Source organism: Megalobrama amblycephala, linkage group LG6 (assembly GCF_018812025.1).
Source record: "Megalobrama amblycephala isolate DHTTF-2021 linkage group LG6, ASM1881202v1, whole genome shotgun sequence".
Taxonomy (NCBI): domain Eukaryota; kingdom Metazoa; phylum Chordata; class Actinopteri; order Cypriniformes; family Xenocyprididae; genus Megalobrama; species Megalobrama amblycephala.
In genome coordinates this window covers 24,176,744-24,193,569 of record NC_063049.1, presented here as the reverse complement: position 1 = coordinate 24,193,569, position 16,826 = coordinate 24,176,744, and the positions used below count along the sequence as shown (strand labels likewise).

The window sequence follows — 16,826 nt, the reverse complement described above, 5'->3', positions numbered from 1 at the left end:
TCTTGAAATCCAACATCGAAACAGTGTCTTGAGGTGTGGTAACCGTAGTATAAGCAGAATAATTGACTCCAGGCCATTGAATTCTTAGAAAATAATGCACACTCCGCTTTGCGTCGTGGCTGCGTTACCACCTCGGGTGTGAATTATTTTCTAAGAATTCAACGGCCCGTCTTCAATTATTCCTTACTTAAACATGTTCCTTCCTGGTCACTATATATAAAATACAATACTTTTAAATATATATAAAATTCTTGTTATGTGGCTGTGTAGTTTTATTTTAAAGACCCATAGGTGGCGTTGAGGTTCTGGATTGGTGAGAATAGCCAGGCAGGCGTTCTTTGTTTCTTTGGCTGTTTTTCCCTACCTGTTTGCTGTTAATTCTTTTGTTAATATTTTGTCTAACTTTGTTTGTAACATTATTTACAAATGGTTTATTTTTCTTTGTATTACAATTAAACGAGGGCGATTTATTGTCCTGAAAATTAACTACCGGTGTCTGTGGCTCTTGTATGTGTACGGTCCATGCCCTTATTGGAGTTATTTTATTTAACGAGCTGTTAACTCGGACAAGGGCCGTAACAAATCTAAAAAATGATTTAGTCCATTTTTCCCCTTTAAAACAAATGATGTGAGCTGCAGGTTTGATGTCAGGTCCTGTATATTTTTTTATCCATCTATCCTGTGACAGGCTCAAAAAACAATCTGTACTAAAATGTGTCTACACTGTTAAGATCAGACTAAACTGTCCACAGGCACCTGGTTAAAAATAAACTGTGTTGAGATCCTTCAGAAGGACATGCAGAGTGACAATTCCCAACCATGGTAGTGCATGTGCTGTAATGTTTTCACAATAGGTCAGAAAGCTGAGGTGGAATGAGCCGTTTTTCTGTTTAGATTCAATGAATGGTGTTGAGTTTTGAATTTACATGACCTCAACAAAATAAATATTTGTATTTATAGTTAGGCTATGAGCAAAGCAGTCAGTAACTATATTCTTTTTAATGATAATAACTGCATCTCACTTGGCCATTAACAATCACCAGAGAAAATTATGAAATGTATCAAATTTCAGAAGATTCTGATGTTGAGAATAATTGCTTTCTTGCATGCTTCATCAGTCATTTGATTGATTATGATAGAAGAAGCTGTAATATGACACTCTTGACTAATTTTAATTGAGGTTCAGACACAAACACTGCTGATTTTGTCATCAGCAATCTTTTAAAGTTTCTACTTTTAGGACCAAAGCGCTTGATTTTTAAAAAAATGAATACGTTATTAATACGTTATTAGCATACAAACCATAATGATGTCTTGAATAATTTTAGATAATAACCATTATTGCTAGCTCATACACTGCCACACATTTTTGGTGACCGATGTCTTCCTTAAAAATAATAAATAATTTAGAAAAACTCTCAATGAAATTGCTGGGTATGTATGAATAAAAGTAATGATAAGGCCATTTAAATACTTCATATCTCAAACTGAGGCAAATAATTCCGTCATGTATTGAAATGTACACAAAGCTACAAAGGTAAGAGAGTTTCTTACCGAGAGGTGAGCCAGTGCACGTGCCTCCGTTTAAGCAATAATCTGTACAGTGGTTGACTTCGCAGCGTTCCCCAGAGAAACTGGGCCAGCAGTAACAGCGCCAATCTCCTTTTTCATTGGCCATACAACGTCCTCCATTCTCACAGGCAGGTCGGCACAGCTCACCTTTATCACATTGAAATAAATTATATATATATATATATCTCTTTTTTTTCATTCAATTTTCATGTTCTTTTGGACTCCCAAAATGAAAAAACAAACAAACAAAAAAAAACCCAGCAGGCTTAGCGAAGAACAAAGCAGTGAACAGCCCTACAGTAAAGTGAGGCTTCAGACCTGAGACAATGGGGTCAATACAAGAGCCATTGACCAGGGTCTTCCCCTCTGGACAGGTGCAGCTGGCCCCGGTTGGATTGAGCAAGCACATAAATTCGCAGGTCATCCGTAGACAGGGATTGGCCACTGAATACAAAAAAGATAAAGCCTACATTTAGCTTGGAAGGTACAATAACATTTAGATAAATCATTGCTGAACTTCAGTTTAAAATCATTATAATTAAATAATTAAAAATAATTACTCCAAAAATAATTAGTTGCGTCACACATATTGCACTCAACCCTGTTACCACATCAATTTATCTATTACAATAATAATTAAAAAAAAAATAGTATTCCTATTACAAACCAACATATATATATATATATATATATATATATATATATATATATATATATATATATATATATAACCTAAAACCCCAAGAAATGTAAATATTTTAATATTTACTTATAATAATATTGAGGTTGATGATCAACATATTCTGAAGGCTAACCCTTACTTCACTGACTAATTACTGAAAAAACAAAACAAAACAAAACAAAACAAAAAAACATTTCAGGTCCTATTTTGTACTCTATTTGTAGAAAGTGTCATCTAAATTTTTTTCAGTTTATTTAATTTCTCAAAGCATCTCATCAAACTGGCAACTCAAAAGTCGCAGATTTGAAAGCCATTGCTCAAAGATGTCGGCAGTATAAGGGAACATCTGTATCAATCTTTAGTGTTTTGCTGAGGACATCAAACCTATACTTTTAGCTTTTGCTGCCAGTGCAGAAGTCTCTCCAGCAGGCTAGATCTCTGACTTTAATGAGTCAGTGGGGACTGGCTCAGCTGCCCCTCACTACAAACCCACCAGAACAGAAAGATCTTTTTGAGGTTGTGAGGTCATTAACACAACCAGATAACAAAGAGCAACCAAGACCGACAGCAGAGGCGGCCCGCTTCTGAGAAGACAGCATATTAGAAAGCTGACACATGTGGCGGTTACAAATGCAATGCATAGGGGAGACAAATTAAATGGGTGTTACATTACAGTAGTGAGCTGTACTAATTTTTGAAGAGTGTTATTTGTCTCAATGAGGTGCACAGAACACTAATGAGGAAATCATGAGCCAGATTTTCTAAACGGGGCAAATTAGCGTGAGAGCGCATTCCGCAAATGCGCCGATGGGACTGGCAAGTTTTGCGCATGATCTACTGCTGACATGCAAATTAAAGAACACAGACGCAGTCGAATCATTTTCATAATGATACATAATAATTTACATAATTAACATAAAGATCATCAGGTGCGGGTCGACACAGGCGCAAGTTGTTACATGTAATATACGGAAAACGTCTTACTGTGTGGCATTCCAAAGGACGTGCTCTCTGTTCTCTGCGGTTTCTCTTCCTAGCAGCAACAATTGCAGCCATGTCGCAAAATGGGTTAAGACATGCTTTTTTGGGTGTTAAATAACGGCACAAATACCAGTAAATTGACTAGCGCAAACATTAGTAAATCGCGTTGCGCGATTAATTTAAATACACTCCTCCCATAAATTTTGCGTCTGAAAGGGAAACTCCTACAAATGCATATGCAATTAGGTCAGCTCCTGTCATGATCATGAGTTGGAGTGCCCCGTTTAGCCACCAGAGGGCACTCCAACATGGACTATTGTTCACCTTAAACTTCATTTCCCATAACCCACTTCCCGGACTCATTATCACTTCATTGCACCCAGTTGTCTTGTATTATGTTATTAGTGTTCTGTCTATTTATACTGAGTTTGTTTCTGCTTTTGTTATGGAAGTTTCATTGTTTGTCACTGGATTCTCTGTTTGTTTTATTTATTTTGTATGGACTGTTTCTCTGGAGTTTGACCATTGCCTGTTTGGATTACGTTTTGGATTACCCTTTAATAAACAAAGCTGCACATGGATCTTACTCTCTTGTCTCTGTGCAATCCGTGACAGCTCCAAAAACAACTCAGTCCACGCCTTTTCAGTGCTAATTTTGCACTGTGTCTTTTGTAAATCCCGACAGTTATTTTTTTAACGCCAAAAGAGGGTTTGTGCTGGCGCAAGCTGTTAGTAAATCTGACCCCATGTGTTTGCCTCAGGTAAAAAAAAAAAAAAAGAAATCATGCATTTCTTTGTTTCAAAAAATTGTAGCTGTATAAACAAAAACTCTGGCAATTTACAGGACACTATAACAGTCTCAAAATACTATGCATGCAACTATTGAAGGATATCACTCTGACCTTCAAAACACTGCAAAAGAATTATCTTTCAAAAACCTGATAAAAGCGGCAAGTCTGAATCTATAAAAAATTCTTTTAGGATCCACAAAAATAACTCTTAAAACAGAACAATTTCATCACTCTCCAAGGTAATAAAAAGGAAAAAGCACTAAATAGAAAACATTTAAAGAAAATATGTTCTCTTACCATCCTGCTGCTTGAAACGATGAGAGATCAGGACATTTGTTGTTTTTTCAATACCCAGATTGAGAGGTTCAATGTTCTTTTTCCCATATTTGTGTATTCTGAAAACTTCATTTTTCAGTCCTGTTCCATAAATGTAATCCTCAAAAATATCTATTCTGTACGGTTGTGAAATTCCTGTGCAAGCATGAAGTGAAGCAAGGAGATTAGACAAATCAAATCTTTTAAAACCATTCAATGCTACAATTTCAGGGATATAAGATACATGAACAAAGCAAAATACTATCAGATTCCCTTTCAACTGTTCTTACCTTGCTTGCCATCGATTACCACCAATGGGTCTGAGCCATCGAAGCGGACACTGCCAATGACAGAGAGCTCGGCATCGGCCCAGTACACGCGCTGGCTGAAGTAATCAATCGCCAACCCTACAGATAAATGACGGGAAGAGTTATGGTACAGAATGTTAAGAAACTTTACATACTTAAACATGGACACATTACAAAAGCAACAGCTCACCAAAAAAAAAAAAAAAAAAAAAATCCAGTAAAAGAGAAGAGGTTACTACTGACCAATAAATAAATAAATAAATATCGACATATAAGAAGAGTTTCATTCATCTAGGTCATGAGACCGTAGAAAGACTTTTTTTTAAATAGCTTCAAATTATATATTGGTGTAAACAGAACCCCGCTGTTTAGGTCAATATGGTGCTAAATTGATCTTTTTATGTAATTAAATAACCTTTAAGAAATCCTTGCTTCATTGTGGACATATCCAGCACAAAAGCTTCAGATCTGTGTCCTTCTGCTCTTCCTGAAATAAACTCAGCAAAAGTTTGTCCCATATTTCTCTGAGTTTGCATTGCTTGACTCATTATATTTCCTCTTTTGATTAAAGACTCGGATGTTGCATTTTTGTTCCTTTTCTAGAGATGATGGATTCCTAAAGCTGCACTGGAGGCGTAATATTGGCCCCTATAAAGGAGGCCATGGTTAAATGTAGCGGTACTTAGTGTTTCCCTGAGGAACACGCCTGCAGGTTTACCAAGAGGCATTGCATCTAAAACATTCCCTCAAACTCGGAAATGAAGAAAGTGCTGTGATGTACCGAAACAGGATGTGAGACCAACACGCTTCTACACAAATGCATTCAGACCTTGACCTCGTCCCTTTAGAAAGAACCAAAACAACAACCTCTCATTTATCACACTCACACAAAAACAGCTGAGGACTCAAAGGAAGGAGTTAGTGTTGAAATACAGTACATGCTCGTCACATTGAGAATTACGGAAACATACCCGTGGGTCTCCGAAGATTCTTGTCCAAAAGTACTCTACGCATGGAGCCATCCATCGCACTCTCCTCTATATGTGAGTGGTCACCTATTACTGACCAATACATCATCCTGAAACAGGTCAAATCTTTATTTAATAAATATTTTAAAAATATATATTTTTATTTATTATTTTATGTTTTATAAAAAATATTTAAAAATATGCATTAGTATTATAAAAATGTACTACTTCAATATACAACAATATTAATATCCTTGTTTCATACAACTAAGCAATTGTAGAAGGTAATTTTACTTCTCATACATTATTTTTAAGCTTACAGGTTTTTTTTCCCTCAGTATTTCAGTTTATATACAGCAAGTCAGTGTAACAAATTTGCTTATTTGATAAGTGACCTAGAAGTAATTCAGGGGCATATTACAGAAAGATTCTAACGTTAGAACCCAATCTTATCTTTTTGGTGACCATGGTAATTTCAGTTAGAACCTCATTTAGGACAAAAGCTATTACAGAATGACATTTCTTAAATTGCTGGGGTCAAATTGACAGGGTATTACAGAAGCATCCTTACTCGACAAAAAATCCTAAAAACTTAAAAGTCCACCTGTGGTGAAAATCAAGTTTTTAATGATGTTTACATTACATCAAACCATGTGCAAATTCATAAGTTAATACCACTGTATTTACTCCTTTAAAATGTAGTGAACCAAAGACAGTCTCAAAAACGTGTTTTAAAATTGCTGGTGATTCTGACGTCACAAACTACCTTGTAACCAATCATGTCAATGTGTGATTGGTCAGCGAGTGGATCTCTGAACTGGTGTGAGTGAGTGGAGGTGGGGCTAATTTTAAATATTCAATGATCCGCGTATACTAAATGAGGTGAGGGTGTAGAGTTACATTCATACTATTTTAATGCATGAAGAATTTATTTATTTATTTTTATGTCATTTTGGTGATCAAAGATACAGGGGGACTTTAACTTTAAAGTCAACTTTAGGACAACCCCACTGGTGTCCTAACTTCAAAATTATTTGAAAGCCAACTGTAAAAATTGCATAACAATAGCCAACTGAGAATGGCGTCACGTTTGTTAAAGGTGATACAGAGGATCTTTTCGTCGACTGAGAAACCAAAGACTGTTAGTGAGTTTTTGAAATGAGCGCATGCGTAAGAACAACCCCTCTCCTTCACAGCTCATTTCGAGGGAACGCCTCCCAAAACTCGTGCACGAGTATTGGAACACGAGTGTTTACCACCAGCATTCGCTGTGTCGTGTTAGTGGATTCATTATGTCGGACTCACCGCAGGTAACTCATAATCTGCATTTGTTACTCCTGTCTCCTGACAAAAACATTGCATGCAGCGCCTGTGGAGTGTGGAAAGTTACTTCTCTCACAAGGAACGTCATGGCAGTGATTGACAAGCCAGAGGGCCAATCGTTTACGCGATGATCGTGTAAACGATTGGCTGATGTTTTTAAGGCCCTACCTCGTGCGCAGATGATGTATATTAATATTATTCCTTTCAGTGCACCTTATAAATAGTCTTTTATCAGTTAGTAAAGACAGTTTCAAGTAATATTGCAAAAATGTATAAAACAAAACATCCTCTTTAGCACCTTTAATTAAAAGCACACCTATTTTGTTTCTCCATTTTAATCTCTAGTGTTTACTTCACAGCAGCTGCTTGCGTGTCGTTAGTTACTTGGTATCAACACAGTGGTTTAAGATAAGATGAGATTTTGTAAGAATCCTGAATTAAGTTAAGATTTGCTTCTGTAATACAAATTTGTGCAAAATCCTAAATTAACTTGCCAGATCTTATCTCATGACTTAAGACACACATTTTCTATAATAGGTACCTGAATCCTAAATATTTTTTAAATGATAACATTTATTTGTTTTCAAATTATTAAACATCTTTAAACCTTTATTTCCACTGGGCCTTTTGAAACCCACTGCATATATTTAAAAAAATTAATAAACTGCAGAAAATGGAGCCCAAATAGTATTGAAACATGCTCCTACCCTTTGACTGGATTGACAGTAATGGCATAAGGCTCTCCTGCAATGTCAGTTATCAGACGGGTGCAGTTGGGTCCCTTGAGTTGCCCCACATTAATAGAGTATCTAAGCTTGGTCCAGTGAGCTGTGTAATAACTGAACCAGTGCATCCTAGAGTGGTCTGTCCAGTAGATATTTCCAGTCACCCAGTCAGCTGACACATCTCTGGGTCTGCGGAAGTCTGGGCACTGCAAAAGTCACCCAGATAAGAAGGTGATTCCCATGTGGGCCAAGACATCACAGAATATTTAAGATTATGAGTATGATAAGGTATGTTTAGGAAAAAGTTATTCATAAATAAACATGGTCAAAATTTCAGAATCTGCTTTTGATATTGGACAAAGTCATACTAGGTTTGGACGAAAATAAAATATGATTTTGTTTTGATATTTCATATAACCAAACTTACTAATCACAGGGAAGATCAAAATATAATATATGTCTTGTCTGAAATCTCTGTATTTATAAAACAGTGGTAAAATACATGTATTATGTAGTAGAACTGACTATTTCATTGAAATGAACATATACCAACATAGAAGCAGACTGTTTGCTGTTTGTCTGCAGTCATTATATTAAGGAGATGTGGAATTACTGTATTAATTAGAAGAAGAAAATTAAATTAATAACTAGATGGAAACGAGATTTCCTGAGAAAATATGATGTATGCTTCACACAAGACTCATGATACTTACTATGATGCCAACATTTGTTTTAGTTTGACTCCTGTTTAGGATATCTTTGTAAAAAAGTCCACCGGGATTAAACTGAGTAGCCCAGATAAACTTTTGTTGGTGATACAGAGCATCCATCCCAATGATGCGGGCATTTTCCTCGATGCGAGCATGTACTTTGTGTCCATGGCTCTGGTTAAATGGATACACAAAACTTCGGATTTCAGTGTCATTAGCTATGTAGAGCACTCGATCTTCTGGTCCTGCCCGTTGAGTTATTAATATGCAAAAAAAATGAAAAGTGGCTAAATTCCATTTAGGGTTTAAGACAACAGTTTGACAATTACAGATGCAGATAAATCATTCAACACAGCAATATGCATTTTAATCAATCAATAATCAGTAATTCATACTCAATACTTTACAGCAACAAGACAATATATAGTTGTATATATGGTACAAATGTACCACAGAAATAATACTTATGCTTTGAATGTTTTAAAATGTATATCTAGGCCCTGCATACTGAGCTAATGTTTGAAAAGATTTTATAAGTGTAAAAATAAGTCTAAATATAATGTCTCAGTGAAAGCAAAGGTCAAGTCAATAGAAAATATAGATCCTTACCTTTTGCTATGCAGCTACCATTCATATCCTTATAATTTTTGTCACATGCACATTTGTATGATCCTTTTGTGTTTGTGCAATAGTGAGAGCAAGCGCCAAAGTTAAGGCACTCATTGATTTCTGCAAAAAAAAAAAAGAGAAAGAACAAAAATCAGTTATCGAGGAACAGCGCTTTATGGAAGACTTCTTAGGCTGTGCAAACTGTGTGATGTTCACCATAAGGATTTTTTATTTAATTTTCCTTCCACATGCTGAGTGCTTGGAAATAAGACGTCAGATGTGGTCTGCTCACTACATCTCATTGATCTTTATTCCCAGCAAAAACACTATATGTGAGTGCACAATCCTTTTACTGGAAATGTTCTTTTAAATGCAAAACATTTTCCGTAGGTTAAGCATTTTCTGGAGCTTAAGCTTAACTTTAGCCTCTGGTTTAGTTTTACCACACAGAGAGGAAAACACGGATCATTGACAAATTATAGATCCCTGAAAAATGTTGAATCTCAAAATGTGTGAGAAAACCTCTAAATGATAAAGGGATTGACAGGACAGGATTCAAAGCTAAACCTTGGAACGTAAAAGTGTGCAATTTATGTACCACTAGCCAACAAAACTGCCACAGTAATGATTTCAAACAAATGTTTTCAAACAAACATTTCCCATCTGCCATGTTTGGACTAACAGGTACAAACTATGGGCATTGGTTTTAAACCAGTGTCAGATATTTGTTATATCTGCCCCCTGGATTGATTTTTATTAGGCATATTTACATGTTTTTCTGCAGTGACAGTGAGTAATATTTATATGTGAAATACATTAATCAATTAAATTAATTGATACATTTAAATAAAATATTGAATTATTAAAATAAATCCTCAGTCTAATTAATTACATAGACTGTTACCAATAAATTTAAACATCATATCATATTTTATGTGATAAAGTGCTTAAGTAGGTCTAACACAAAATACTGGGAAATATATCACGTTGATATATCAGATATATCAAAAATAGAGGAATTCATCATTACAGGGATTTTCCAGTTTTATTTTCTGGGGCATTTTGAACCCATTAATTTCTGACCCTGGTTCAGCTAATGTTGTTAAGCACAGAATCACTCAAACAAACAGATTGCAATTCTGTTTGGTGCTGCTGATGTCACAGAAACTGCATACTACACCTTTACAATAAATCCACATCCCCCCTCAGATAAAGCAGTGAATCATTTTTCTGAACGCTAACAGAATCAGGGAAGATAGTCTGACAGTACCTTCACACTTTCTGCTTCTGAGATTTCTCTGAAAGCCAGGTTTGCAGTGGCAAATTGCATTTGTGTTTGTATGATTGCACACTGCATCCTCTCCACAAGGATTCATCCTCTTTCCACATATGTCTCCATTTGAAGCTGGAATGAGAGACAACTTTGAAGTGACATACTTTATACTTGCACCCCACCATCCCAGTGCATGATGGGATTTTTTTGTGTTTTGATGCTTGGTCATTGGCAACAAATAAAATATGCACAAGAAAAAAAAAACTCATTTGGAAGATAAGCCTGAATGATTTTCAAATGACAATTCCAGATGTACAGCATGTGTCCATGTAATCCACCAAGACTGCCTTAAATCTGACAATATTGCTTGTTTTCCGACAGAGATTTGGTACAAGCCTTGCATATACAACACATACAAGCCTTGCAGTCCTGTTCATCTGATCCTCCATCTCCACAGTCATCAAACAGGTCGCACTGTAGCTGTGCAGGTATACATTTACGATTACTGCAGGTAAACTCTGCCTTCCCGCATGGCTTGGGCCTAGTTGATACAGTCTCTGGTTTGGGCCCCATAGGAAAGAAGGAAAAAAAACACATCCATTTCAAACCAAACTTCAGCTGACACATCTTATTCAGCACCACCCAAAGAGACTTCCATCAAATTTACTTACTAAGATCATTTGAGTGATTAATGAGTACTGTGTGTATCTGAAAGTCCTCAGAAACTGCCAGCAAAACAAAAAAAAAATCACTAAATTCTAGACTAGGCCATTTATTTGTTAATTAAAAAAAATGTATGACTCAAAAGATGGATTTCCTATTGTTCTGGTGAGGATAAAGGCATCATCAGAGACTTGTGAATAAGCCTACCGCATTCATCTTCATCTGAGTTGTCCCCACAGTTATCCACATTGTTACAGATTTGATCAAGCCGTAGACACACTCTGTCATTTCTGCAGCGATATGGCCTTGCTGGAGGACAAGGTAGTTTGGCTATAGAAATGAGAACAAAATGTTACAGTATGTGCCAATTTTCTGCATTGTAATGCTACTGACTATTTTTTACCGACTAGGATTTATATTAACATTATATTAACAAATTAAATTAGCAACTTTGGATGGAAACATAGCTACTGACCCATATGTTGCAACCTGGAATCAATAGTATCAATGATATACTTTTGCTCATGTAGTGTATTTAATTGGTAATGCAGTCAGTGACCCCTACATACAGACAGAGTTTAACATCAGAAAACTCAAATGAAAGTTCAGCAAGTGAGAAGCACTGCTGTAGGTCATATAATTCCACTGCGAGAGTTGAATATCCTACCACACATCTCGGGGTCTTCATCAGAATTGTCTCCGCAGTCATCCTCACCATCGCACACCCACACATGCAGCTTACACAGGGTGTTGTTGCAGATGAACTCATCGGGGCGACAGAAGAAAGCATCTGAATAAACAACATTAAACTGGTTTTTAAACAAGTGGATATTTTGCAGAAAAACAACCTGAACAAGCACATACATAAACACTTTGGTCATGTCCAAAACAATTAAATTATTTAATTTCTCAGAAAAGATGATATTTTAATTAAAAAAAAAAAAAAAATTATATGTTTGTAAATGTATTATAAATATGGTAACATTTTAGCTTGAGGTCCAATTCTCACTATTAACTAGATGCTTATTAGCTTATATATTACTAGCATATTGACTGTTTATTAGTACTTATAAAGCACATATTAATGCCTTATTCTGCATGACCATATTCTACATCCTTTGATCCTACCCCATACCTACACTTAACCACTACAACAACTACCTTACTAACTATTATAAGCAGTAAATTAGGAGTTTAATGAGGCCACAGTCATCGTTAATAGTGAATATGTGTCGCCCAAGCTAAAGTGTGACCATAAATATGTACATATTCATACCATGACCACAGTTTTCCTCATCGCTGTGGTCCACGCAATCAAACACGTCATCGCAGCGCCATCGTTTGGGGATGCAGTGAGCATGGTTTTTGCACAGAAACTCATCTTCTTTGCACTCCTTGACACAGTCCATCTGGTGTGAGCAGAACAACGAAAGCCTAAAATACTCACTTTCAAGAGGAAGAGTTTGCTGTACTTGTGAAAGTGCAGAAAGTCTCTGTTTCCATGGAGTCGAACATGAGTCAAATATACAAGATGATCAAAAAAATATATGTTTCCAATATGATGCACAATCTGCACATTTTTATCTTACAGTTAATTAAAACAATATGCCTTCATGTTATTAATTGCTTGTATGATACAAAAGGTCATCAAATATGAGCTTCTGAACTAATGTATTTTAATATTATATTAATGTACTAGTGTTCTATATATGTCTTTGGTTTTGAACCTTTGATTACTGATGTATCTGATTAACCTAATTAATAGTTTCACTGTGGAGTGTCACGTCAATTACACTGTCAATGTTTCATCTGTTCTTGATGAAAAATCCAGCTGAAATCAGCTTTAGTTGTAGCTAGTTTAGGTGATTTATTAAATGGAAGGGCTGAGGTCTGCTTGTGAGACCATCACTGTCAACCAGGTTAAAGCTGGTAGGTAGGGAACCAATGAAATCAAAATTTATTCTATTTACTTTCTTAAAGGGGTCATATGATGCTTTTTTAATGTTTTCCTCTTCCTTTAATGTATCTGTTTGTGCATGTATACAATCTGCAAAGTTACAAAGCTCATAGTCTCATCTGAAAGTGATTTTTTCTATCTAACAGAGAACACTGATCTAGACCTGCCTAAAACACCTTGTCGAAGTCTAGATATTACTTTCTCAAAGGTCCATGTGACAGTTTGAAATATTAGCATAATGCTCACCCAAAGTCATACGCAAAAAAAGGCGGCGAGGTTTTGGTGAATTGAAATGTTGTCGTCATGTTGCAGGAGACGCTGCGTTTGGAATGCGGAAGCAAAACTGCTTTTGCTTTCAAAGGTTAAACAGAGGTTAAGATTTATTTTTAAAGCTGTTCCTGAGCAGTACAACCCAAAGGTTTGCCTGTGTACAGTCATTTTACAGAGGACAGCTTCCTAAACCTTGAAGTACAATGCAGGCTATATACAAAGACTACTTTCCACTGTGAAATGTTCTGCTCAAGTCGTGCTAGCAAAGTTGGTTTCGATTGATCGGTTTGACCAGCCACATTTTCATAATCTGATTTGGGCTCGACCCGATCGGATAAAAGTGATGTCATTATAATTAACTGTGTGTTTACAAATGCTTTAGAAGCCTTGGAAGCTGAAGCTTCACTGTAAAAAATGACCGTGATTTTAACAGTAAAAGACTGTAAAAATGCTGCGGTGAAAAACTGTTGATTGGTTTACAGAAAGTTTCCGTACTATATACGGTGAATAACTGTAATAGATCTAATGGTACATTTAATGTAATTTTACGGTAAAATACCTTTAAATTCACAGTTTTTGGAAGTGAAAAATAACAATTCATTGTAAAATTTACAGTGAAAAACCGTATATTGACATTCCCACAATTCCCTGCGTAATACTTCACATTTGATATATTTTCGTTGAAATAACTCTGTTTCTTCTTAGTTTTTCTCATTTTTTTCTAATCAGTTATGTACATTAGGGTTTTATGTTACATCTAATGTTGTTAAATTAATGTTTATTGCATTTTTAAAATTTCATGCATGTTACCAATGATGGTGTTTAGTGTGTGTGTGAATGACACTGTGTGCACCTTCTATATATTAGTATTGTGCTTCTCAGCTTGTGGAAAATCTGCTTGTGATGAACTTTGATTCATCATGTGACTCTCATCACCACTGTGTTTGGTGACTGTCAGTGTATTATAAAGGTACAAAACAGATATTAGTACTTCATTAGGTTAGTAAATTAACATTATATCAGTTAATGAAATACGTTATTTTACCGTAAATTTAACAGATTTAAAATGTAAAATTCACATGTAACTCCATAAGTATGTTTACGGTTTGATGTCATTTTTACAGTATTGTTCTGGTAACCACAGCTGCCGGTATTTTTCCGTAGAAACAACGGGATTTTTTTTTTTTTTTACAGTGTTGTGATTATGTTAAGGGATGTTACATTTTTGACACATGCTATTTGGCCAATCACAATGCACTGGATCAGCGGACCAATCAGAGCAGAGAGGTTTTCAGAAGGAGTGGCTTTGTAGAAATCAGTGTTTCAGATAGATTGGGAATAAAGCCAATTATGCCAAAACAAAGAATCTGTCATATTCCTTCTTTAATAACTTGCCTTGCTTCTGAATGTACTTTCCTATTTAGCTGAATCCCTCTTGTTTTTCAACCATGATTCACTCAGAGATTTAGAAAGTAGAATGGATTTTAAAAGTTGTGTGTGTATATATATTTAGCTTGAACTGATTGACCTGCTTGTCCACTTTAACCTGCTGTGATCTGTTTGTTTTTTTCCACCAGAGAGTTTTTTATAGGGGATAGTAGTATCTTCCTCAAAGGTGTATCCAAAATATCTACTTGTATGTCCCTCTGTTTTTGCTTCACTATTGCACTTGTGCACAGTTTCTGAGAGAGGAGCGTTTAATGTAGAGGTGAGAGGGTCTTGCTAGAGGACTGACCTCATCAGAACTGTCCAGACAGTTGTCATGTCCATCACACCTCAGACTGGCAGACACACAACCTCCACTTGCGCATACATACTCATTTAGAGAGCAGGAGGGAAGCACTGCAAAACAGATTATGGGTAAAAAAAAAAAAAAAATAGAAAAAATAGATACATTCACAACTGACATGTACAGGAAGAGTGGGGTAAGATGTGACAGTGGGTAAACTGTCTCCCATTGATCCACTTAATCTACCACACTGTGCATAGTTTTTGTCATGTGACCATATAAAGTTGTTTTTACTAAAATCAGTTGCATGGCTTTAGTGAGCTTTACCTCAAAAATAGAAATACTATTATAAAATGTTGCATTTTTTTTTTTTAATTCAAATATTCTGATTAATGTGCAGAAAAATAAGATTTTGGAACTGGAATGGGATACTTCATAGTTTAATCCATTTCAAGTTTATTTGTATAGCACTTTCAAAGCAGCTTTACAGAAAATATGCACATAATAAAATATTGAGGCTTCTTATTAAGTTCTTAGGTTAAATTAAAATTTAACCAAGGAGTAAACACACTACAGAGCTAAGTCACTTGTGTTTATTATCCACAAACTTTTGAAAGACAAAAGTGAGCTACAGCATCAGAGCTTATCAGACAATGTAATCATAAAACATTTAAATCTGAAATGTTTAATGTTCTCAGTGTTTACATACTGCCTCCCATCCCATGTTAATGTGCAGAGACAACTATAAGCAAATAATATGTAGGTTTATTCAGACGAAAAGCAGACTTAAAAGTATGCTCTGTACAGCTACAGTATATGACAATATTGCTCTGTCTGTTTGAGCATCTCAAGCATTGGCTTAACCAATGGTGTGAGTTTGGGGTGGGACTATGTGTTTGACAGGGGAATATTTAGTGAAAGAATTGTGTTTGCAACTGTTGGTGATGCTAGTGGTGCAGAAACGATACATCTCAGCTGTTCAGACCCCAAAATGTGATAAAGTTACCTGTTCCGAGGCAATTTCTCTCGTCTTCCCCTGTCTTACAGTCTTCCTGGCCATCGCACAACCATTTACGTGAGATGCAGAGATTGTTGTGGCATTGAAACTGATCCTCTGCACAATGAGTCTCACAATCCTTCTGAAAAAGTACAAAGCAAGGATGCATTCAGTTCAGTGTCATCTCACACTTCTTTTTATTATTTTTGGGCTGTTTATTGATAATAATAAGGGAGAGAGAGTCTTTTGTAAATCAAATTTTAAAAATATGATGAAAAGCCATAAGAGTATGAGGACAAATGCTGCATGAAAATCGAGATTAAACAGCTTTGAAATGAATGGCTAGAAGGGAATGTTTGGGAATATAAGACAACTGCTGTGCAGTCCTTGAATGACATCTAGCATTCACTGACCTCATCTGAATTATCAGCGCAGTCATAGTCACCATCGCAACGGAAGCGTGCTGAGATACAGTCCCCATTGGCACAGGCAAAATCCTTATGATTACAGGTCACCGGCTCTGCAGAGATGAAGTCACAATAAGACAGCTAAAGATGTACAGCTACCCTGACTGTGCCCTCATCACCCACACCGAAAACTGAAGTACAACTTAGCAGAAGACAGCAGAGAGGCAACAAGAGCAAATCAAAACCGCCAAAGTGGCCTTGCACTTAGACATGAATTGGCATTGTACCATCTGTTTTCCAAGTTTGCCAAGAACCTAAAAGGAGCTATTTGCAGACTAATCAGCAATTAGAACGTATAAAAAGGCTGTTCTCGAAGAGAGTTCACAGGCTGTAATGGCTAGAAAAACATGTTGGGTGGTTAGAAAAACCTGTTAATATAAACTGTTTGAAATTGGTTGTTGATTTAACAACATAAAGTACGAAAAAGGGCCATCAAAGCGAAGGCGTCTTAGACATGACATTATACGTGCTCATTATTTATTCAAA

The 16,826-nt window shown here is 36.0% G+C and overlaps 1 protein-coding gene across 7 annotated transcripts in view; it reads right to left on the bottom strand.

The window, feature by feature from the left end:
* The window catches only part of lrp1bb (low density lipoprotein receptor-related protein 1Bb), a 351,504-nt gene that overhangs the window by 19,661 nt on the left and 315,017 nt on the right, over positions 1-16,826 (bottom strand). For 4 of the 7 annotated variants that reach the window (XM_048193502.1, XM_048193505.1, XM_048193506.1 and 1 more), the window contains 17 exons: positions 16,287-16,393; positions 15,883-16,015; positions 14,883-14,989; positions 12,197-12,329; positions 11,588-11,710; positions 11,128-11,250; positions 10,929-10,982; positions 10,674-10,814; positions 10,255-10,389; positions 8,985-9,104; positions 8,379-8,620; positions 7,648-7,871; positions 5,621-5,727; positions 4,632-4,748; positions 4,324-4,497; positions 1,891-2,016; positions 1,555-1,719 (listed from right to left, as the gene is read on the bottom strand). In XM_048193502.1, coding sequence (XP_048049459.1) covers positions 1,555-1,719; positions 1,891-2,016; positions 4,324-4,497; positions 4,632-4,748; positions 5,621-5,727; positions 7,648-7,871; positions 8,379-8,620; positions 8,985-9,104; positions 10,255-10,389; positions 10,674-10,814; positions 10,929-10,982; positions 11,128-11,250; positions 11,588-11,710; positions 12,197-12,329; positions 14,883-14,989; positions 15,883-16,015; positions 16,287-16,393 — 2,331 coding nt within the window. Of the gene's footprint in view, positions 1-1,554; positions 1,720-1,890; positions 2,017-4,323; positions 4,498-4,631; positions 4,749-5,620; positions 5,728-7,647; positions 7,872-8,378; positions 8,621-8,984; positions 9,105-10,254; positions 10,390-10,673; positions 10,815-10,928; positions 10,983-11,127; positions 11,251-11,395; positions 11,482-11,587; positions 11,711-12,196; positions 12,330-14,882; positions 14,990-15,882; positions 16,016-16,286; positions 16,394-16,826 lie in introns of those variants that run through there. The other 3 variants (XM_048193503.1, XR_007185289.1, XR_007185290.1) reach the window with 3 other exon arrangements.